General features: G+C 47.4%; 1 protein-coding gene across 1 annotated transcript in view; it reads left to right on the top strand.

Annotated features, from left to right (window-relative positions):
* The first annotated feature begins 377 nt into the window (after positions 1-377).
* The window catches only part of bfsp1 (beaded filament structural protein 1), a 33,827-nt gene continuing 15,845 nt past the window's right edge, over positions 378-18,359 (top strand). The window contains exons 1-5 of the mRNA XM_078230503.1: positions 378-733; positions 10,390-10,450; positions 12,291-12,386; positions 14,951-15,040; positions 15,510-15,605. Of these exons, the coding sequence (XP_078086629.1) occupies positions 378-733; positions 10,390-10,450; positions 12,291-12,386; positions 14,951-15,040; positions 15,510-15,605 (699 nt within the window). The remainder of the gene's footprint in view (positions 734-10,389; positions 10,451-12,290; positions 12,387-14,950; positions 15,041-15,509; positions 15,606-18,359) is intronic.

The raw sequence follows: 18,359 nt of genomic DNA, 5'->3' as shown, positions 1-18,359 counted from the left end.
AGTTTGCAAGTTTGATGGATATATGCTGACTGTGCGTGTCCGTGGAATTTTCGATGCAGATCTTTTATGGAGGCACATGCCGAGTAAAATGCTCTGATCATGTGGAATTAATACATTGACAATGCAGCTGTAAAGTGCTGGAAGAAAGGACAATAATAAATAACGAGACATTGTCTGGAGCTCTGTGTTGTTCCCAAATGTATTTATTCTCATGGTAAGGGGCCTGCCAGCCCTTCATATATTGGGGGGGGTGCTGTGCGTTCTAGGGGAGGTTGTCCACTGCAGGGGAAGCTGTCCAGTATTACTGCTTCGATCCGAAGCAATCGGCTTTGAAAAGGGGGTGCAGAGGAAACCGGCGTCCGCATCACAACCCCGGCATGTTCGGTTCGAGGTACCCGCACGAGGCAGGGAAGGAAAACGAGCGTGTGTCGGACCCGTTCGCAGAGCGGAGCGGGGCAGAGTTTCCGGAGCCCGGCTTGGGGAGCCTAGAGGAGTTTAATCTGCGGCTCAGCAGGTACATGGACCGAGCCCGAGCTGTGCAGCGGAGCAGCGCCGCACTGGAGAAGCAGCTGGAGAGTCTGCGCCAGATTGAGGAACTCTCCGGCCTTGAGGGGGTCTTCACCGAACAGATCGAGTACAACCGGCAGAGAATCTGGCAGCTGCTCAACGACCTCAACCGCCTAGAGAAGGAGCTGAAAGATGCTCAGAGAGCCCTGGATGAGTATCGCACCAAGTAAGACTATTTACTTTCCGTTTTCACGCCCACTGTCGCTTGGCCGCTTGTCCACAAATAAGCAGTGAATAATGAGACTAACCTGAAGCGTTATTCTCACTGGGGTGCAATTGATAAATGCAATGAATAAAGGGATAATTTGATATGGCATAATAAAAGTAAAGTTTATTTATTAGTCACAAGTAAGGCTTACATTAACACTGCAATGAAGTTACTGTGAAATTCCCCCAGTCGCCACACTCCGGCACCTATTCAGGTCAATGCACCTAACCCGCACATCTTTCAGACTGTGGGAGGAAACCGGAGCACCCGGAGGAAACCAACACAGACACAGGGAGAACGTGCAAACTCCCCACAGACAGTGAGCCAAGCCAGGAATTGAACCCAGGTCCCAGGCGCTGTGAGGCAGCAGTGCTAACCACTGTACCACCGGGCCACTCATAATTCGAGTAGACAAAAACTAGAGTGGGTGAAATTGGAATGTGTCGCACCCATTTTCTGGGCAGAAACCACAGAGACTAGGGGTTCAATTGAAGGCGGAAACCTCCTGCAGCCAAATAGTATTGGAATTATAACCAAGGCCACATTGGTTTTGGGTGCTGGTGGCTGCCAAGATCAAATGTTTTTTTGGGTCACTGTCTGTGCGGAGTCTGCACATTCTCCCCGTGTCTGCGTGGGTTTCCTCCGGGTGCTCCGATTTCCTCCCACATCCTGCAAGATGTGCGGGTTGGGTGCATTGACCCGAACAGGCACCGGAGTGTGGCGACTAGGGGATTTTCGCAGTAACTTCATTGCAGTGTTAATGTAAGCCTTACTTGTGACTAATAAAATAAGACATGCTGGTTAGGTACATTGGCCGTGCTAAATTCTCCCTCAGTGTACCCGAACAGGCGCCGAAGTGTGGCGACTAGGGGATTTTCACAGTAACTTCATTGCAGTGTTAATGTAAGCCTACTTGTGACACTAATAAACTTTTTACTTTCCCTTTCTGTCTTTTTTTTCCTCCCTCTCTTTTGGTTCGATCATTTGCTTCTCCTGCACTGCCTGACAACTTTCATTCTCTTCCTTCTCCTTAATTCTTTGTCTTTCTTTCTCAGTCCTTAAACTCAATGGCTTAAGGAAATTGACCACTCTTCATTGAGGCCCCAGACACCCTGATGTACTTGCCAAGGTGCTATGCCCACACTTGCTCCATGTTGCAGGGTCTCGGACGCTAACTTTCAAATCCTCTCTGGCCACAGGAAGGATGTGTTGGCATTGGAGGCAGTTCAGAGGAGGTTCACCAGATTGATTCCAGGGATGAAAGGGTTGATGTATGAGGAGAGATTAAACAGTTTTGAGCTTATACTCGCTGGAGTTTAAAAGGATGAGAGGGGATCTGATCGAGGTATATAAAAGCGATCGATAAAGTAAACGTAGACCAAATGTTTCCCCTTGTGGGGCAATCTGGAACAAGAGGTCACAGGTATAGGTTGAGAGGCGGTAGATTTAAAACTGAAATGAGGAGGAACTTCTTCTCGCAGAGGGTGGTGAATTTGTGGAACTTGCTGCCCCATCGCGCGGTGGAGTCTGAATCATTGAATGGTTTCAAGAAGAAGATAGATACATTTCTGACAAAACGATAGGTTAAAGGGATATGGGGAACAGGTGGGGAGGTGGATTTGAGACCAGGGAGAGATCAGAGATTAGGGAGAAACTCAGTAATTACAGACCAGTGAGTCCAACTCAGTAGTAGGGAAATTATTGGAAAAAGTTCCAATGGATAGAATTAATCTCCACTTGAAGAGGCAAGGATTAATCAAGGATAATCAGCGTAGCTTTATCAGGGGGAGATTACCACTAACAATTTGATTACATTTTTTGAGGAGGTGACTGGGTGTGTAGATGGGGGCAGTGCAGTTGATGTAGTCTACATGACTTCATCAAGGCTTTTCACAAGGTCCCACATGAGAGACTGGTCAAGAAGGTAAGAAACCATGGGATCCAGAGCAATTTGGCAATTTGGATCCAAAATTGGCTTAATGGCAGGAAGCTGAGGATATGGTCAAAGGTTGTTTTTGTGACTGGAAGCCTGTGTCCAGTGGTGTTCCGCAGGGATCGGTGCTGAGTCCCTTACTGTTTGTAGTGTACATTAATGATCTAGAGTGAATGTGGGAGGTACAATGAGTAAGACTGCAAATGACAAGAAATTTGGTGATGTGATAAATAATGAGGAGGAAAGCCTTAGATTACTGGACGATATAGACGGGCTGGCCAGATGGACAAATAGAATTTAACTCTGAAAAGTGTGAGGTGATGCATCTTGGGAGGACTAACAATGCAAGGGAATACGCAATGAACGGGAGGACACTGGGAAGTACAGAGGACCAGAGGGACCTTGGGGTGCATGTCCATAGATCCATGAAGGCAGCAAAACAGATAGATAATGTGGTTAAGAAGGCAATATGGGATACTTGCTATTATTAGCCAAGGCATAGTGAATAAGGGCAGGGCGGTTACGAAGGAGCTGTATAAAATGCTTGTTATGCCACAGCTAGAGTGCTGTGTGCAGTTCTGGTCACCACCCAATGGGATGGATGTGATTGCACTGGAGAGGGTGCAGAGGAGATTCACCAGGATGCTGCCAGGGCTGGACCGTTTCAGCGATGGAGAGAGAGGCTGGATAGGCTGGAGTTGTTTTCCTTACTGCAGAGAAGGCTGAGGGGGAACCTAATTGAGCTGTACAAAATTATGAGGGACATAGATAGGACAGATGAGAACGAACACTTCCCTTTCGTAGAGGGGTCAATAACTGAGGGGGGAGGGGGACATAGATTATAGGTAAGGGGCAGGAGGGGATTTGAGGAAAATCTTTTTCACCCAGAGGGTGGGAGGAATCTGGAACTCACTGTCTGAAAGGCTGGTAGACGTGGGAACCCTCACAACATTTAAGAAGCATTTAGATGAACACTTGAAACACCGTAATATACAAGAATCAGACCAAGTGCTAGAAAATGGGGTTAGAATAGATAGGTGCTTGATGGCCAGTACAGACAAGATGGGCCGAAGGGCCTCTTTCTCTGCTGTTGACTCTACAATGCAAATAGTATGTGAGTTGAAGGGCAGATGGGTATAGGAGTAGTGGTTGGGGGGGTGGGGGGGGCATTGTGTGGGTGGGTGGCAGGGTTGACATGTTCTGTGTGGGTGTAACTGATATACGATTGGGCAGAGTGGTGGGAGCCGTATCTTGCATCCTGCCCTGCTGCCACCGAGGTGTGATACGCTCGATACTGACACAAAACGGCTTGAAATGGATCCAGATGGCAAAGTGTCATCTAGACTGTAAACGTTGGCTCTATTCTCTCTCCACCGATGCTGTCGGACCTGCTGAGATTTTCTAGCATTTTTCAGTTTTTGTTTCAGATTCCAGCATCCGCAGTATTTTGCCTTTATATATAGGAAGCTGTTCCAGTTCGTAGAACACCAGTCTCGACTCAGTGTGAGTGCAAAAGCGAGGGCCGGTGCAGTTAAGTCATAGAGTCATAGAGGTTCACAGCATGGAAACAGGCCCTTCGGCCCAACTTGTCCATGCCGCCCTTTTTTTTTAAACCCCTAAACTAATCCCAATTGCCCGCATAGGGCCCATATCCCTCTATACCCATCTTACCCATGCAACTGCCTAAACGCTTTTTAAAAGACAAAATTGCACCCGCCTCTACTACTACCTCTGGCAGCTTGTTCCAGACACTCACCACCTTCTGTGTGAAAAAATTGCCCCTCTGGGCCCTTTTGTATCTCTCCCCTCTCACCTTAAACCTATGCCCTCTAGTTTTAGACTCCCCGACCTTTGGGAAAAGATGTTGACTATCTAGCTGATCTGTGCCCCTCATTATTTTATAGACCTCTATAAGATCACCCCTCAGCCTCCTATGCTCCAGAGAAAAAAGTCCCAGTCTATCCAGCCTCTCCTTATAACTCAAATTAAAAACTCTATCAAAGAGAGGGACTGTTCACTGTGGACTTATTGCAATGAATATTGAATAGAATCCAGGTCTGGCCTGAGGAATTATTGGGAACTGTTAATGGTGAAAGATGTGGTTACTGTCTCCTTGACGACTGCTGTAATTACCTGTCAGCTTGCTGTCCCTTTCAATTCCATTGTCGAAATGAATGTATCTGTTAATGGGCATTTAAATAGCAATGTGGATAGGGACAATGAAATCATAATTAAGCAATTATAACAGCGGTTTGTGATGTGAGTTTGTGAGGGAAAGATGGCATTCGGATCACCTCCTCTGCTGCCATGTACCTCCGTACATAATCGCTTGTGACTGACAGGACCTGAACCTCCAAGTGTCTGCGCCGTACTGGGGCCAAGACTAGCTCAGTACTCTGTAGCTGCAGCATTGTATAGAACTTTCCAGCAAGAACCTGGTTTCAAAATACAGAATCATTTCAAGGTGCTCCACATGGGGTGGCGGGGAGGGGGGTGGGGTGGGGGGGGGGGTGGTGGGGGTGGGGGTAGAGACAACAACAGCAACAATTTACATGCATATAGCACCTGTAACTATAACCTATAACCTTTGAGGAGAAACTACTTCTCGAATCTGTGGAATTCGCTACCCCAAAGTGCGGTGGATGCTGGGACAATGTGCAAATTTGAGGAGTTAGACAGATTTTTAATTGGTAAAGGGGTATGGGGAGAAGGCAGGGAAATAAGGATAAGGAGCATGTCAGCCATGATCGAATGGCGGAGCATTCTCGATGGGCTGATTGGCCTAATTCTGCTCCTATATCTTATGTACTTATGAACTGAAGGAAGGATATGCTGGTCTTGGGGAGGATCCAGAGGAGGTTCATGAGAATCATCCAGGGAATGAAAAGCTTGACTTTTTTTCAAAGTTTATTTATTGGTGTCACAAGTAGGCTTACATTAACACTGCAATGAAGTTACTGTGAAAATTCACGAGTCGCTGCACTCCGGCACCTGTTTGGGTACACTGAGGGAGAATTTAGCATGGCCAATGCACTCAACCAGCACATCTTTCGGACCATGGGAGGAAACCGGAGCACCCGGAGGAAACCCACACAGACATGGGGAGAACATGCAGACTCCGCACAGAGAGTGACCCAAGCTGGGAATCAAACCTGGGTCCCTGGCACTGTGAGGCAGCAGTGCTAACCACTGTGCCACCGTGCCACCCCATGGAGCTTAGAAGGATGAGGGGGAATCTCATTGAAACTTACAGAATTCTAAAAGGCCTGGATAAAGTGGATGTGGGGAAGATGTTTCCATGAGTGGGAGAGACTCGGATCCGAGGGCACAGCCTCAGAGTAAAGTAACGACCCATTAGTATCGGGATGAGGAGGAATTGCTTCAGCCAGAGGGTGGGGAATCTGTGGAATTCATTGCCACAGAGGGCTGTGGAGGCCGGGTCATTGAATGTCTTTAAGACGGATAGATTCATGATTAGTAAGGGGACCAAAGGTTATGGGGGAGAAGCTGGAGAATGGGATTGAGAAACTCAATGGGCCGAATGGCCTAATTCTGCTCCTACGTGCCAAGATGCTGTCACCAAACAAAATTTCACACGGAGCCACATAAGGGAATATTAGAGCTGGAGATGGAAGGAAAAGGTTCAAAGGAGCAGGATAAAGCAGGATCATGAGGCAGAGCGGTCTAAGGAGAGAAAGGATGGGCAGGATGGCAGAAGATAAAATTAAGGAGGAAATGACTGAAGGCTTGGCTGCAGAAATAGATTTTGTGGCTGTTGAGGGAGGTCTTGTGGCGAAGTGGGTCACTTGATTTGATTTGATTTATTATTGTCACATGTATTAACATACAGTGAAAAGTATTGTTTCTTGCGCGCTATCATAGAAATCCTACAGTGCAGAAGGAGGCCATTCGGCCCATCGAGTCTGCACCGGCCACAATCCCACCCAGACCCTACCCCCACATATTTACCCGCTACTCTAAGGGGCAATTTTTAAACCTGGCCAATCAACCTAACCCGCACATCTTTGGACTGTGGGAGGAAACCGGAGCACCCGGAGGAAACCCACGCAGACACGAGGAGAATGTGCAAACTCCACACAGACAGTGACCCGAGGCAGGAATCGAACCCGGGACCCTGGAGCTGTGAAGCAGCAGTGCTAACCACTGTGCTACCGTGCCGCTATACAGACAAAACATACCGTTCATAGAGAAGGAAAGGTGAGAGTGCAGAATGTAGTGTTACAGTCATAGCTAGGGTGTAGAGAAAGACCAACTTAATGCAAGGTAGGTCCATTCAAAAGTCTGACAGCAACAGGGAAGAAGCTGTTCTTGAGTCGGTTGGCATGTGACCTCAGGCTTTTGTACCTTTTTCCCGACAGAAGAAGGTGGAAGAGAGAATGTCCGGGATGCGTGGGGTCCTTAATTATGCTGACTGCTTTGCCGAGGCAGCGGGAAGTGTAGACAGAGTGAATGGATGGGAGGCTGGTTTGCGTGATGGATTGGGCTACATTCACAACCTTTTGTAGTTCCTTGCGGTCTTGGGCAGAGCAGGAGCCAATACCAAGCTGTGATACAACCAGAAAGAATGCTTTCTATGGTGCATCTGAACAGATTGAATAGGGTGAGGTGCTTTTCTCCAGAAGGAAGACTGCGGGGGACCTGATCAACCTCTTTAGAGTAATGAAAAGGGTCGACAGGATGGATCAAGAGAGAACATTCGCACTTGAGACCGAGACCGGTAGGGCAATTTTTCCGCTCCGCCTGGCATGGGAATCGTAGCAGGCGGTGGGGGGGGGGGGTGGGGGGGGGGGGGCGGTGGCGGGGGGGCAGACCATGCAATGGTCCATTGACCTCAGATGGGATTTTCCGGTTTTGGGGCGAGCGCGGCCGGAAAATCCCGCCCCAAAATTCAATGTTCACTGATAAATCCAATCGGGGAACTCGCAATGAACCTCCTTAACTCAGTGAGTGATAGGAATGCGGAACTCGTTACCACAGAGAGTAGGTGAGACAAATAGTGGGGTAAATATTCCAGTCCTGCACGGGCAGGATGGAAAATTTGGAGGACCGCTTAAAGATCCTTGGGTGGGAATTTCCGGTCACGGGGACGGCACAACTGGCAAGTCCTGCCCCTGGTATCGATAAATTTGAAGGGGAGCTGGATAAGTGCATGAGAGAGACAGGAGTAGAAAGAAATGTTGATGGGTTAGATGATGGCAGGAGGCTCGTGTGAAGCATCAGTGTCAGTATAGACTAGCTGGGCTGAATGGCTTGTTTCTGCGCTGGAAATACAGTCCTTCATTGTGATGGCTGTGATGCATTGTCAATTGGGTCCTGCATTGTTCGCTCCCTCCGGCGCTGGGGAGCCCACAGCGAGGGCCGCCTTCAGAGGGACGAGAAGATCCCATTGGCAGGAAAGCTTGGAAAATCCCACCCGTTATTGCTTTACCCCAGCAGCCACATTGGATGAAGTTTTCCAGCGTTCCCACTGGCAAAATCTTCCTCTACCACCAATGGCGAGCCCTTGCCATGGGTTCCCTGGCATCGGAGGGTGCAAACAACAGGAAAACCCATTGACATTACTATCAGATCAGCCATGATCTTATTCAATGGCGGAGCAGGTTGGAGGGGCTGGATGGCCTAGTCCTGCTTGGGAAAATATTGTTGTGATTTACCATTGCTTTGTGCAGTAATGGCTGGCCAGGAATATCTGCATTAGGAAAGATTGTATTGGTTGGTAATTCAACCTTTTTGACCACATTATGAATGCATCTTCCACGGACCTGAAGTCTCAAAGTGGGACCTGAACCTGGAGCTGCTGGGTCAGAGGTCGGGACACTCATGCCAACACTATAGTTAAGAAAGCCCACCAACTTTCTCAGAAGACTAAGGAAATTTGGCATGTCAGCTACGACTCTCACCAACTTTTATAGATGCACCATAGAAAGTATTCTTCTTGGTTGTATCACAGCTTGGTATGACTCCTGCTCTGCCCAAGACCGCAAGAAACTATAAAAGGCCGTGAATGTAGCCCAGTCCATCACGCAAACCAGCCTCCTATCCATTGACTCTGTCTGTACTTCCCGCTGCCTCGGAAAAGCAGCCAGCATAATTAAGGACCTCACGCACCCTGGATATTCTCACTTCCACCTCCTTCCGTCGGGAAAAAGATACAAAAGTCTGGGGTCACGCACCAACCGACTCAAGAACAGCTTCTTCCCTGCTGCTGTCAGACTTTTGAATGGATCTACCTTGCATTAAGTTGATCTTTCTCTACATCCTAGCTATGACTGTAACATTCCATTCTGCACTCTTGCGTTTCCTTCTCTATGAACGGTATGCTTTGTCTATATTGCGCAAGAAACAGTGGGCCTGATTTTACCATTTTGAGTCTAAGTGCCGAATCCGGGCGTCAAATAGATCCGTGCCTGGAATCCTCTTTCCAGCATGCGCAGTTCGAAAACAATCTGACAGAGCACGCTCGGGCGCGAAAGAAAAAAAAGCAGAAAGCGGAGAGAGTGGCTCTCTGACAGTCATCGTCTGGTTGGGGGGGGGGGGGGGGGGTGGGGTGCGGGCGGGGGGGCGGAGGTGGGAGGGGGGGATGACCCAGATCATCCTCTGGTCCGGGGGGGGGGGGGGGGGGGGCGGGGTGGGGGGGGGCGGTGGGACCCAGATCATCCTCTGGTCGGTGGGGGGGGGGGCGTTCCACTGCCAGTCTGCAGCCGATCGGTGGGGAGGGGAGGGGGCAGGGGGGTTCACCGCCAGTCTGCGGGCGACCCCTCCTCCCCAGCGGAGGAACGAATCCCTCCTGCCGGAGTGGACGTGCGGCCATGCCATCCCATAAAACCTTCAGGATGAAGAGATTTCTCGCCAAGAAGATGAAGCAGAACCGGCCGATTCCACAGTGGATCCGCATGAAAACCGGCTACAAGATCAGTACAAGTCCAAGAGGAGACACTGGAGAAGGACCAAGCTGGGCCTGTAAAGGGATACATCATCACTGGTACACTACCAGCCACAGCCATCTCTCCCACTCTCTTGCCCCTGCAGGGAAGAGTAATCTGTGGCTGGTCGAGCCACTCTCTCCGCTTTCTGCTTTTTTTTTCTTTCGCGCCTGGGCGCGCTCTGTCAGATTTTTTTCGAACTGCGCGTGCGCAGTTCAGAGCTCCAATCGGTCCGCCAGCGCTAAGTCCCACCCACAGCGCGAATCGGACCGGAGCCGGCAAAACGCGCTGGAAAGAGGATTCCGGGCTCGGATCTATTTGACGCCCAGATTTGGCACTTAGACTCAAAATGGTAAAATCAGGCCCTGTATGTTAATACAAGTGATAATAATAAATCAAGTCAAATGAAATCAAATCAAATCTTTCCCAATAGCTGCCCTTCACTATCTCAGTACAACCACCATCTTCATTGAGTAGGCTAAAGTATCCCAGACTATATAAAACCAAGAAGAAAGACTAGCTGAACGATTTCCCCTGTTAGAGGGGGTGAGGGAAGAGAAATTGTGACAGTTTTGGAATTTTGAAAGGCAGCAAAGGACGGAGTGGATACGTCTCATGCATTAACGCTGCATCTTGCTCTTTAGAAAATTGTAATAACATAACACGAGTAAAAATGAATTAATTGCACAGTTGCTCAGGTTTGTACTTTGAACACTTGACACCTGTCTTGCTTTCAGATATCAAACGGAATGGGAGAATCATGAGGAACTTCAAGAGACGTTTGCGAATCTGAATAGGGTGAGATTCTTTGATTTGCCTATTCACTGTAATTATACAGCACTCCAGCGGAGAACAGGACAAAATTATAAAATCATAGACCGCGTCCGGGGGCGGGCGAGACTCGGAGAACGGCATTCTCTGTTGGCCTCAGACGGGATTGTACAAACCTCGGGTGGATGTGCCAGTAAAATTCCGCCCATAGAACCCCACCAGTGCAGAAGGAGACCATTTGGCCCATTGAGTCTGCACCGACAACAATCCCACCCAGGCCCTATCCCCATAACCCCATGTATTTACCCTAGCTAGTCCCCCTGACACTAAGGGAGAACTTAGCACGGCCAATCCACCTAACCTGCATGTCTTTCAGACTGTGGGAGGCAACCAGAGCACCCGGAGGAAACCCACGCAGACATGGGGAGAACATGCAAACTCCACACAGACAGTGACCCAAGCCAGGAATCGAACCCGTGTCCCTGGCACCCTGAGGCAGCAGTGCTAACCACTGTGCCACCATTCAGCCCCTCGAACCTGTTCAGCCATTTAATGATGCCTGGCCTGTGACCTAACTCTGTTCACCCACCTTGGCTCCATCTCTCTTACTATTCTCAACTTGTAAAACCAGCCTATCTAAAATTAAGCCCTAGTGAAGTGACCGAGTTCAAACTTTGCGTGTTTTGTTGGTGCCACCGCAGAATCAAACAGATCCTAAACAATCCGGTTCATTGCTCGGAGCACAGACGTTGACACAGGGCTCCACTCAATACCTCAAGCAGTAAGTGCTGTATGCTTCAATGTTGAGTCAGGTGGAATATCAATCTGTGTCTGCTTAACTTATGTGAGCCGACCAGGAAAGGTTGGCGGGAGAGGGGGAGATACTATTAACCTCATCGGAGTTGGAGGGGATTGGCTGATGCGATAGAGGTCATTAAACAACTAATTTCACTGCCAAGTCTTGTCTCAAAGGTGCTGATGCCCAGTGTGGTTGCTAATTGTACGTACATTGAGTGTTTAATTATATTCAGATGGTGGGCATTAACTGGAGATTTAGTTATGTTCCTATATGTAGGAGCAAATTGTAATTAGGTTCGGGGGTGCATTTTGTAATGTGTATCTCTGTAAATAAAATCCTATAAAAATTGTGAAAAGATTAGGTTCCATAAGACATAAAAACAGAAGTAGGCCATTCAGCCCATCAAATCTACTCTGCCATTCAATGAGATCATTCAATGATATTCCTCAACTCCACTTGCCTGCCTTATCCCCATAACCCACGATTCCCTTACTGATTAAAAATCTGTCTATCTCAGCCTTGAACATACTTAATGACCCAGCCTCTACAGGCCTCTGCAGTAAAGAATTCCACAGATTCACTCCCCTCTGAGAGAAGAAATTCCTTCTCATCTCTGTCTTAAATGGACGGCCCTTTACTCTGAGATGATGCCCTCTGGTCCTAGTCTCCCCCACAAGGGGAAACAACCTCTCAGCATCTACCCTGTCAAGCCCCCTGAGAATCCTATCTATCTCAATAAGGTCGCCTCTCATTCTTCTAAACTCCAGTTAGTACAGGCTCAACCTATTCAACCTCTCCTCATAAGAAAACCCTTCTGTGAACCTTCTCTGGACTGCCTCCAATGCCAGTTTACCTTTCCTTAGATGAGAGGACCAAAACTGTTCACAGCATTCCACAGATTCTGTTGTCTCCTTCATGGACCAGAGTAAACGTGGATGTGAATGTGACAACGTGGCTCTCCCAGCACTGAGAGAGGCTCAGAGTGAGTCATTGCAAAGCCTTGATCACTAAAATGGGAAGCTTTCAAAATCAAATAAAGATGTCCTTGTTATTGTGCCTACTTCACAGAATGCAAATGAAGCCTTATTAAAGAACTTGGAACTGCAAATCCGTACCCAATTCCTTCAGGAAGATATAAACTCTACGAAAGAGAGAAACAGTAAGGTAGGTGCAAACTGTCCATGGCCTGTCGGTTATTGAAACACACTGAGTAATGGTGAGCAAAGTGAGCAACTCACACATGTCAATAATAAGTAATGTACGCCCTCAAATTTACTTCGATTGAGAGCACTGCAGTGTTGTGCATGACCCAAATTTTAACAGTGCTTGCCTGTGGCTGCACTTGATCCAGGATGTGTAACAGTTTTCTCGACAGCTGCATAAATCAACAAATAAAAAGGCATTTGAAATGAGCGGAGGTGGAATATTTATCTACCTTTCACCAGTAGGGAGAACCTTATAACTTATGGACAACACATCCCTGTTCTGGCTGCCGCTCGGGCCCAATCCAAGACAAATGGTTCATTTATGTTGGCCTATTATGCCCTTTCTACACAACAGCCGTCAAAACCTTGCAGATAAAATTAAATCATGGTCTGTTTCAGCTTACTACTAATGGGAAAGCATATCCTGTGAGGGGCAAAGAACAAAGACACAGGAACAGGCCCTTCGGCCCTCCAAGCCTGCGCTGATCACATTGTCCTTTCTAGACCAACCTCTTATATCCCTCTATTCCCCGTCTGTTCATGTGTCTATCCAGATAAGTCTTAAATGTCACTAACCTGTCTGCCTCAACCACCTCACTTGGCAGTGCATTCCAGGCCCCCACCACCCTCTGTGTAAAAAGCTTCCCCCGCACATCTCCACTGAACCTTTCCCCCCTTACCCTGAACTTGTGCCCCCTTGTAATTGTCATTTCTGCCCTGGGAAAAAGCTTCCAACTGTTCACCCTATCTACACCCCTCATAATTTTATAATTATGGAAATATGAAGCACTCTTCTCCCTGGTGAATGGTACATTTTTGTAAAATTAGAGCCCTGCCAACATCGCTGCAATCTGGGAGACATGAAAGGAAGGTCAGATGAGCCCTGGTATGTGTTCAATGGGATGTCAGTGATTGAAGATATGAGTGAGGAGCTGGAATTGGTTCAGCAGACACGCGATCCAGTGCTACTGACTCAAATTGGCCAGGCTGATTTTAAATTCAACCCACAACAGCGAGTGAGCATTGTAGTACACGGGGAGAACATTACGGCAAGGGAGGGGGAGAAGTGGAAAGAATGGGACCAATTTGCTTCTTGCAACACTCAAAATTAGCTGCCGATTGAGAAGGTAAAAAGAACTGAAATTGATGCCACGCCATCAGGTTAGATTATTCCTAACTCTGATTGAGAAAGTTCATAGAATCCCTACAGTGCAGAAGAAGGCTATTGGGCCCATCGAGTCTGCACCAACAACGATCCCACCAAGATCCTATCCCCACATAGCTTTAAATTGAGGGGTGAGAGATATAGGACAGATGTTAGAGGTAGGTTCTTTACTCAGAGAGTAGTAAGGGCGTGGAATGCCCTGCCTGCAGCAGTGGTGGACTCGTCAACGTTGAGAGCGTTCAAGTGGTTATTGGATAAACATATGGATGATATTGGAATAGTGTAGATTAGAGGGGCTTTAGATTGGTACCACTGGTCGGCGCAACATCGAGGGCCGAAGGGCCTGTACTGCGCTGTAATGTTCTATGTTCTATAACCCCATGTATTTACCTTACTAATCCCTCTTATAATGACTTCAGTCAGGCCATTGAGGTTGGCCTATTGGAGTATGAACTCCCTGATTAAGGATCCAATTGATGGGCCAATCAGGGAGTCTTTTCCTTGTATTTAACTGGGGGTGTCAGTTCCTCTGGCACTCCCGGAGATAGATTGCTGACTGCGAGCACTCTGTGTACTGCTGTTAGAGTTTGCAAATAAAGGGATTTTAGTGGAGGGACTTTGGCCTCCACCGACTTATTACACCCCTGACACGAAGGGGCTATTTATCATGGCCAATCCACCTTACCTGCACATCTTTGGGGTGTGGGAGAAAACCAGAGCACTCGGAGGAAACCCACGCAGACATGGGGAGAACATGCAGACTCTGCACAGACAGTGACCCAAGGCCGGAATTGAACCCAGGTCCCTAGAGCAGTGAGACAACCGTGTTAACCACTGTGCCACCATGCCACCCTTGATGACCTGGATTTTTGGGGGAAAGTGGGGGGGTGCATGTGCTCCCCTCCCTGTCCTCCCTCATTCTACCCTCTGTACCGTTGGAGTATTCCAAAATTCTACTGCCCATATCTTAATTTGTACCAAGTTCCATTTGCCAATGACCCCTATCAAAGGGTCATATGGACTCAGAATGTTGATTCTGTTTTCTCTGTCCACAGACGCTGCCAGACTTGCTGAGTCTTTCCAACATTCTCTGTTTTTATTTGAGATCTCCATCATCCAAAGTACTTTGCTTTTATATTATTACGACAATCCCCCTTGTGCATGACAAGCAGCGCTTTGATTTTGAAGTTTTGCTCTCAAATCCCTCCATGGCAGTTTACCGGTGTTGTATCTCATGTGATAGGACGTTGGGGGTCTGACTGGAATTTCCATGGAAGATTGGAAATTCCAAGGGTTGGGTGTGTAAAATAAGTGTGTTTTGTTTTCTGATATCTTTCTTTAATGTTCACATTCCACAGAATCTGGCTGAAATTCAGGACTATATGAATGTTCTGAAGGATGTCCACCAATCCACAAGTAGCATGCCTTCAACCACAGGAAGCCAGGAGGTAACCCAACAGAGTGGCAGATGCCAAAAGTGATTCATTTTCATGATTCGGCACTTCTTAAAATTTCAAGTTTGAAATAAATAGCGTCTGAGCACATTTGTAGGTCATAGAATCATAGAGGTTTACAGCATGGAAACAGGCCCTTCAGCCCAACTTGTCCAATGCCGCCCTTTTTTTTTAAACCCCTAAGCTAGTCCCAAATGCCCGCATTTGGCCCGTATCTCTCTATATCCATCGTACCCATGTGTCAATGCTTTTTAAAAGACAAAATTGTACCCGCATCTACTACTACCTCTGGCAGCTCGTTCCAGACACTCACCACCCTCTGTGTGAAAAAGGTGCCCCTCTGAACCCTTTTGTATCTCTCCCTTCTCACCTTAAACCTATGCCCTCTAGTTTTAGACTCCCCTTTGGGAAAAGGTATTGACTATCTAGCTGATAATTCTTCTCTTTGTTCCTCTTGTTACAGGCAGAGCAGGCTGTGGAGAGGGGGTCTTCCAGGACATTTCAGTTGGACGACGACAGGGATGGTTCATGTGAGACACAGAGTTGGATACAGAATGAGGTCAGTCAGTGTACAAAACATGCCTGGCAGATTCTCCTTAACCCAGGCTATTCATCAAATGAACATCCGAATGTTCTCTTTTAAAAAAATCTTTACTCCATTCTGAAAGCCAATGCTCAGAATGGACAGAACATTCTCCCTAGGCCCATTCCCCTGACCTCTCCAAACGGACCCAAATCCATCTCCTTACTTGCTCCAAAAACCAAATTCATGTTGAATCCAATTCATTGTCCCCACAAGAGAGACGTACAGAAATTTTAATTATTAGTGTCACAAGTAGGCTTACATTAACACTGCAGTGAAGTTACTATGAAAATCCCCTAGTCGCCACACTCCAGCGCCTGTTCGGGTACACTGAGGGAGAATTTAGCATGGCCCAATGCATCTAACCACCACGTCTTTCAGATTGTGGGAGGAAACCGGAGCACCTGGAGGAAACCCACACAAACATGGGAAGAATGTGCAAACTCCGCACAGACAGTGACCCAAGCCGGGAATCGAACCTGTTCCCTAGCGCTGTGAGGCAGCAGTGCTAACCACTGTGCCACCGAGCTGTCCTCAAGATCCAAAGTGACAAGATAAGGCATTATAAAGCCCCATCTTGGGCTTGATCCGATGCTTGATCTTAGTCTTATGATACTCCGAATATCTTTCTTCTGGATATAATGATTCTATATCTGCGCTCTGCCACTTCTGGCCCCATGTGCATCTCCAACATTTTATTCATTCGACCATTGGCAGCTGTGGCTCCAGTTACATCAGTTCTAAGCTTTGGAGTTCCAACAGGGCATTAGAGGGAGAGCTATTCTGTAGAATTCCATCCATCTCACAAGAGCACATCTTTCGGTTCCTTTTCTGTAACATATTCATCTAGTTTCCTTTTGAAAGATATTTACCTTGACCACTTCCTCTGGTAGTGTCTGCGTGTGTTTCCTCCGGGTGCTCCAGCTTCCTCCCACAGTACAAACATGCGCAGGTTAGGTGGATTGGCCATGCTAAATTGTCCCTTCTTGTTCCAAAGATGTGCAGGTTAGGTGGATTGGCCATGCTAAATTGTCCCTTCGTGTCCCAAAGATGTGCAGGTTAGGTGGATTGGCCATGCTAAATTGTCCCTTCGTGTCCCAAACATGCGCAGGTTAGGTGGATTGGCCATGCTAAATTGGCCCTTAGTGTTACTGGCCATGGTCAGTGCATGGAGTTACAGGGATAGATCGGGGGAGTGAGCCTAAGTAGAGTGCTCTTTTGGAGAGTTGGTGCAGACTCAATGGACTGAATGGCCTCCTTCTGCATTGTAGGGATTCTATGAAATGGGCAGAGGTAGATGGGAGATACAAATATCACGGACAAATGGGAAATGTTGTACAATGGTTGGAATTATGTATGGACACAATGAATGAGAGAGATTTAGTATAGGTGACAGAAAAGGAAACTGGGATGTAATGTGAGGCAACTTTGAATAAAAGAAGCAGTCAACGTGCTGTGATAGCCGGAACAGTGGAATACAAATCCACCTCGGTTATACCATCATAAAGATTTATTTATTCAGCAGTAAATCTGAGAATATTGGAATCTGAAGGACATCTAAATGCTGTTCTGTGGGTGAACTTTTAGTTTATAGGTTATTTTATAAAGTTTACAAAGGACACCTTGATCTTTATCCACGTGGACAGTAATTGAACTGGAGCAGATTCAAGGCTATTCGAGGATCTGTCTGATTGTCATCTCACTGAATGGCATTGGCAACTTGCTGTGTACATAGACCGCAGGAATTGGTCCAGGTAAATATCTTTCAAAAGGAAACTAGATGAATATGTTAGAGAAAGGGTGTCCTTGGCGCACCCTTTCTCCCAGATGCCACCTGAGGGGTATAATCACAGAAGGCGCTTACACAGAAGCACGGGACTGGAACAGCCTTTATCTTCTGGCCGTTGGCTCCAACAACCTACAACAATGACTTCACTTCAGAATTACTTCATTGGCTGTGATGCGCGTCTGGTAAATAGACAAAGCTGATGTTGCCAGAAACAGAAGGCTTTTATTCACTAAAAAAGGAACGATGTGGAACAGACAATAAACAGACAATACTGAGCATGTGGACCTCCCGACTGAAGGCCGGAGGGGGAGGGCTGCAGCCTTTATACCCTGAGGGCGGAGCCTCCAGTTAAAGGTGCAACCGAATTAAAGGTGTCAGGGAGTGTCTCATATATGAACAGTAGTGGCAACAATATATACAGCTCAACCGTGCCGAAGGCACGACAGTGGTTTACCACAGGCTGTGACAGACTTACGGGCTGAATGAACTCATGAAAAGTGCAGTAGAAATGTTCTGGGCATCGGAGCTGTTGTATATTTGGAATCAGTTTCTACGCACCCTGGTCTCAACGCCCATGTGCCAGTAGTGTGGTATTGGGAAGGTGAATGGAGAAGTTTGATATTTATTGTTGTATTCCATCAATTTGAACTCATCCAAAACTCTTCTCCCAGTACCCTAACTTGTACCAAGTTCTATTCATGCATCATCTGCTATCTCACTGATCTACATTGGCTCCTGATTTCAACGCTTGGGGTGGAATTTTCCCGTCCCGCCCACCACAGGAATCTTCATGGGCGGGACACAGATCATGCCAAGGTCCATTGATATTAGGTGGAAAATCCCACCACCAGCTTTTCAAATTCTCATCCTCTGCCGTGGCTCTGCCTCCTCACCGCCTCTGTAATCTCCTCCTCCAGTCTCACACTACTCCGAGACCTAGC

This window comes from Mustelus asterias, chromosome 15, assembly GCF_964213995.1.
Source record: "Mustelus asterias chromosome 15, sMusAst1.hap1.1, whole genome shotgun sequence".
NCBI classification, from domain to species: Eukaryota; Metazoa; Chordata; class Chondrichthyes; order Carcharhiniformes; family Triakidae; genus Mustelus; species Mustelus asterias.
Note: the sequence above shows the minus strand (reverse complement) of the source record. Positions and strands in the feature narration are given on the sequence as shown.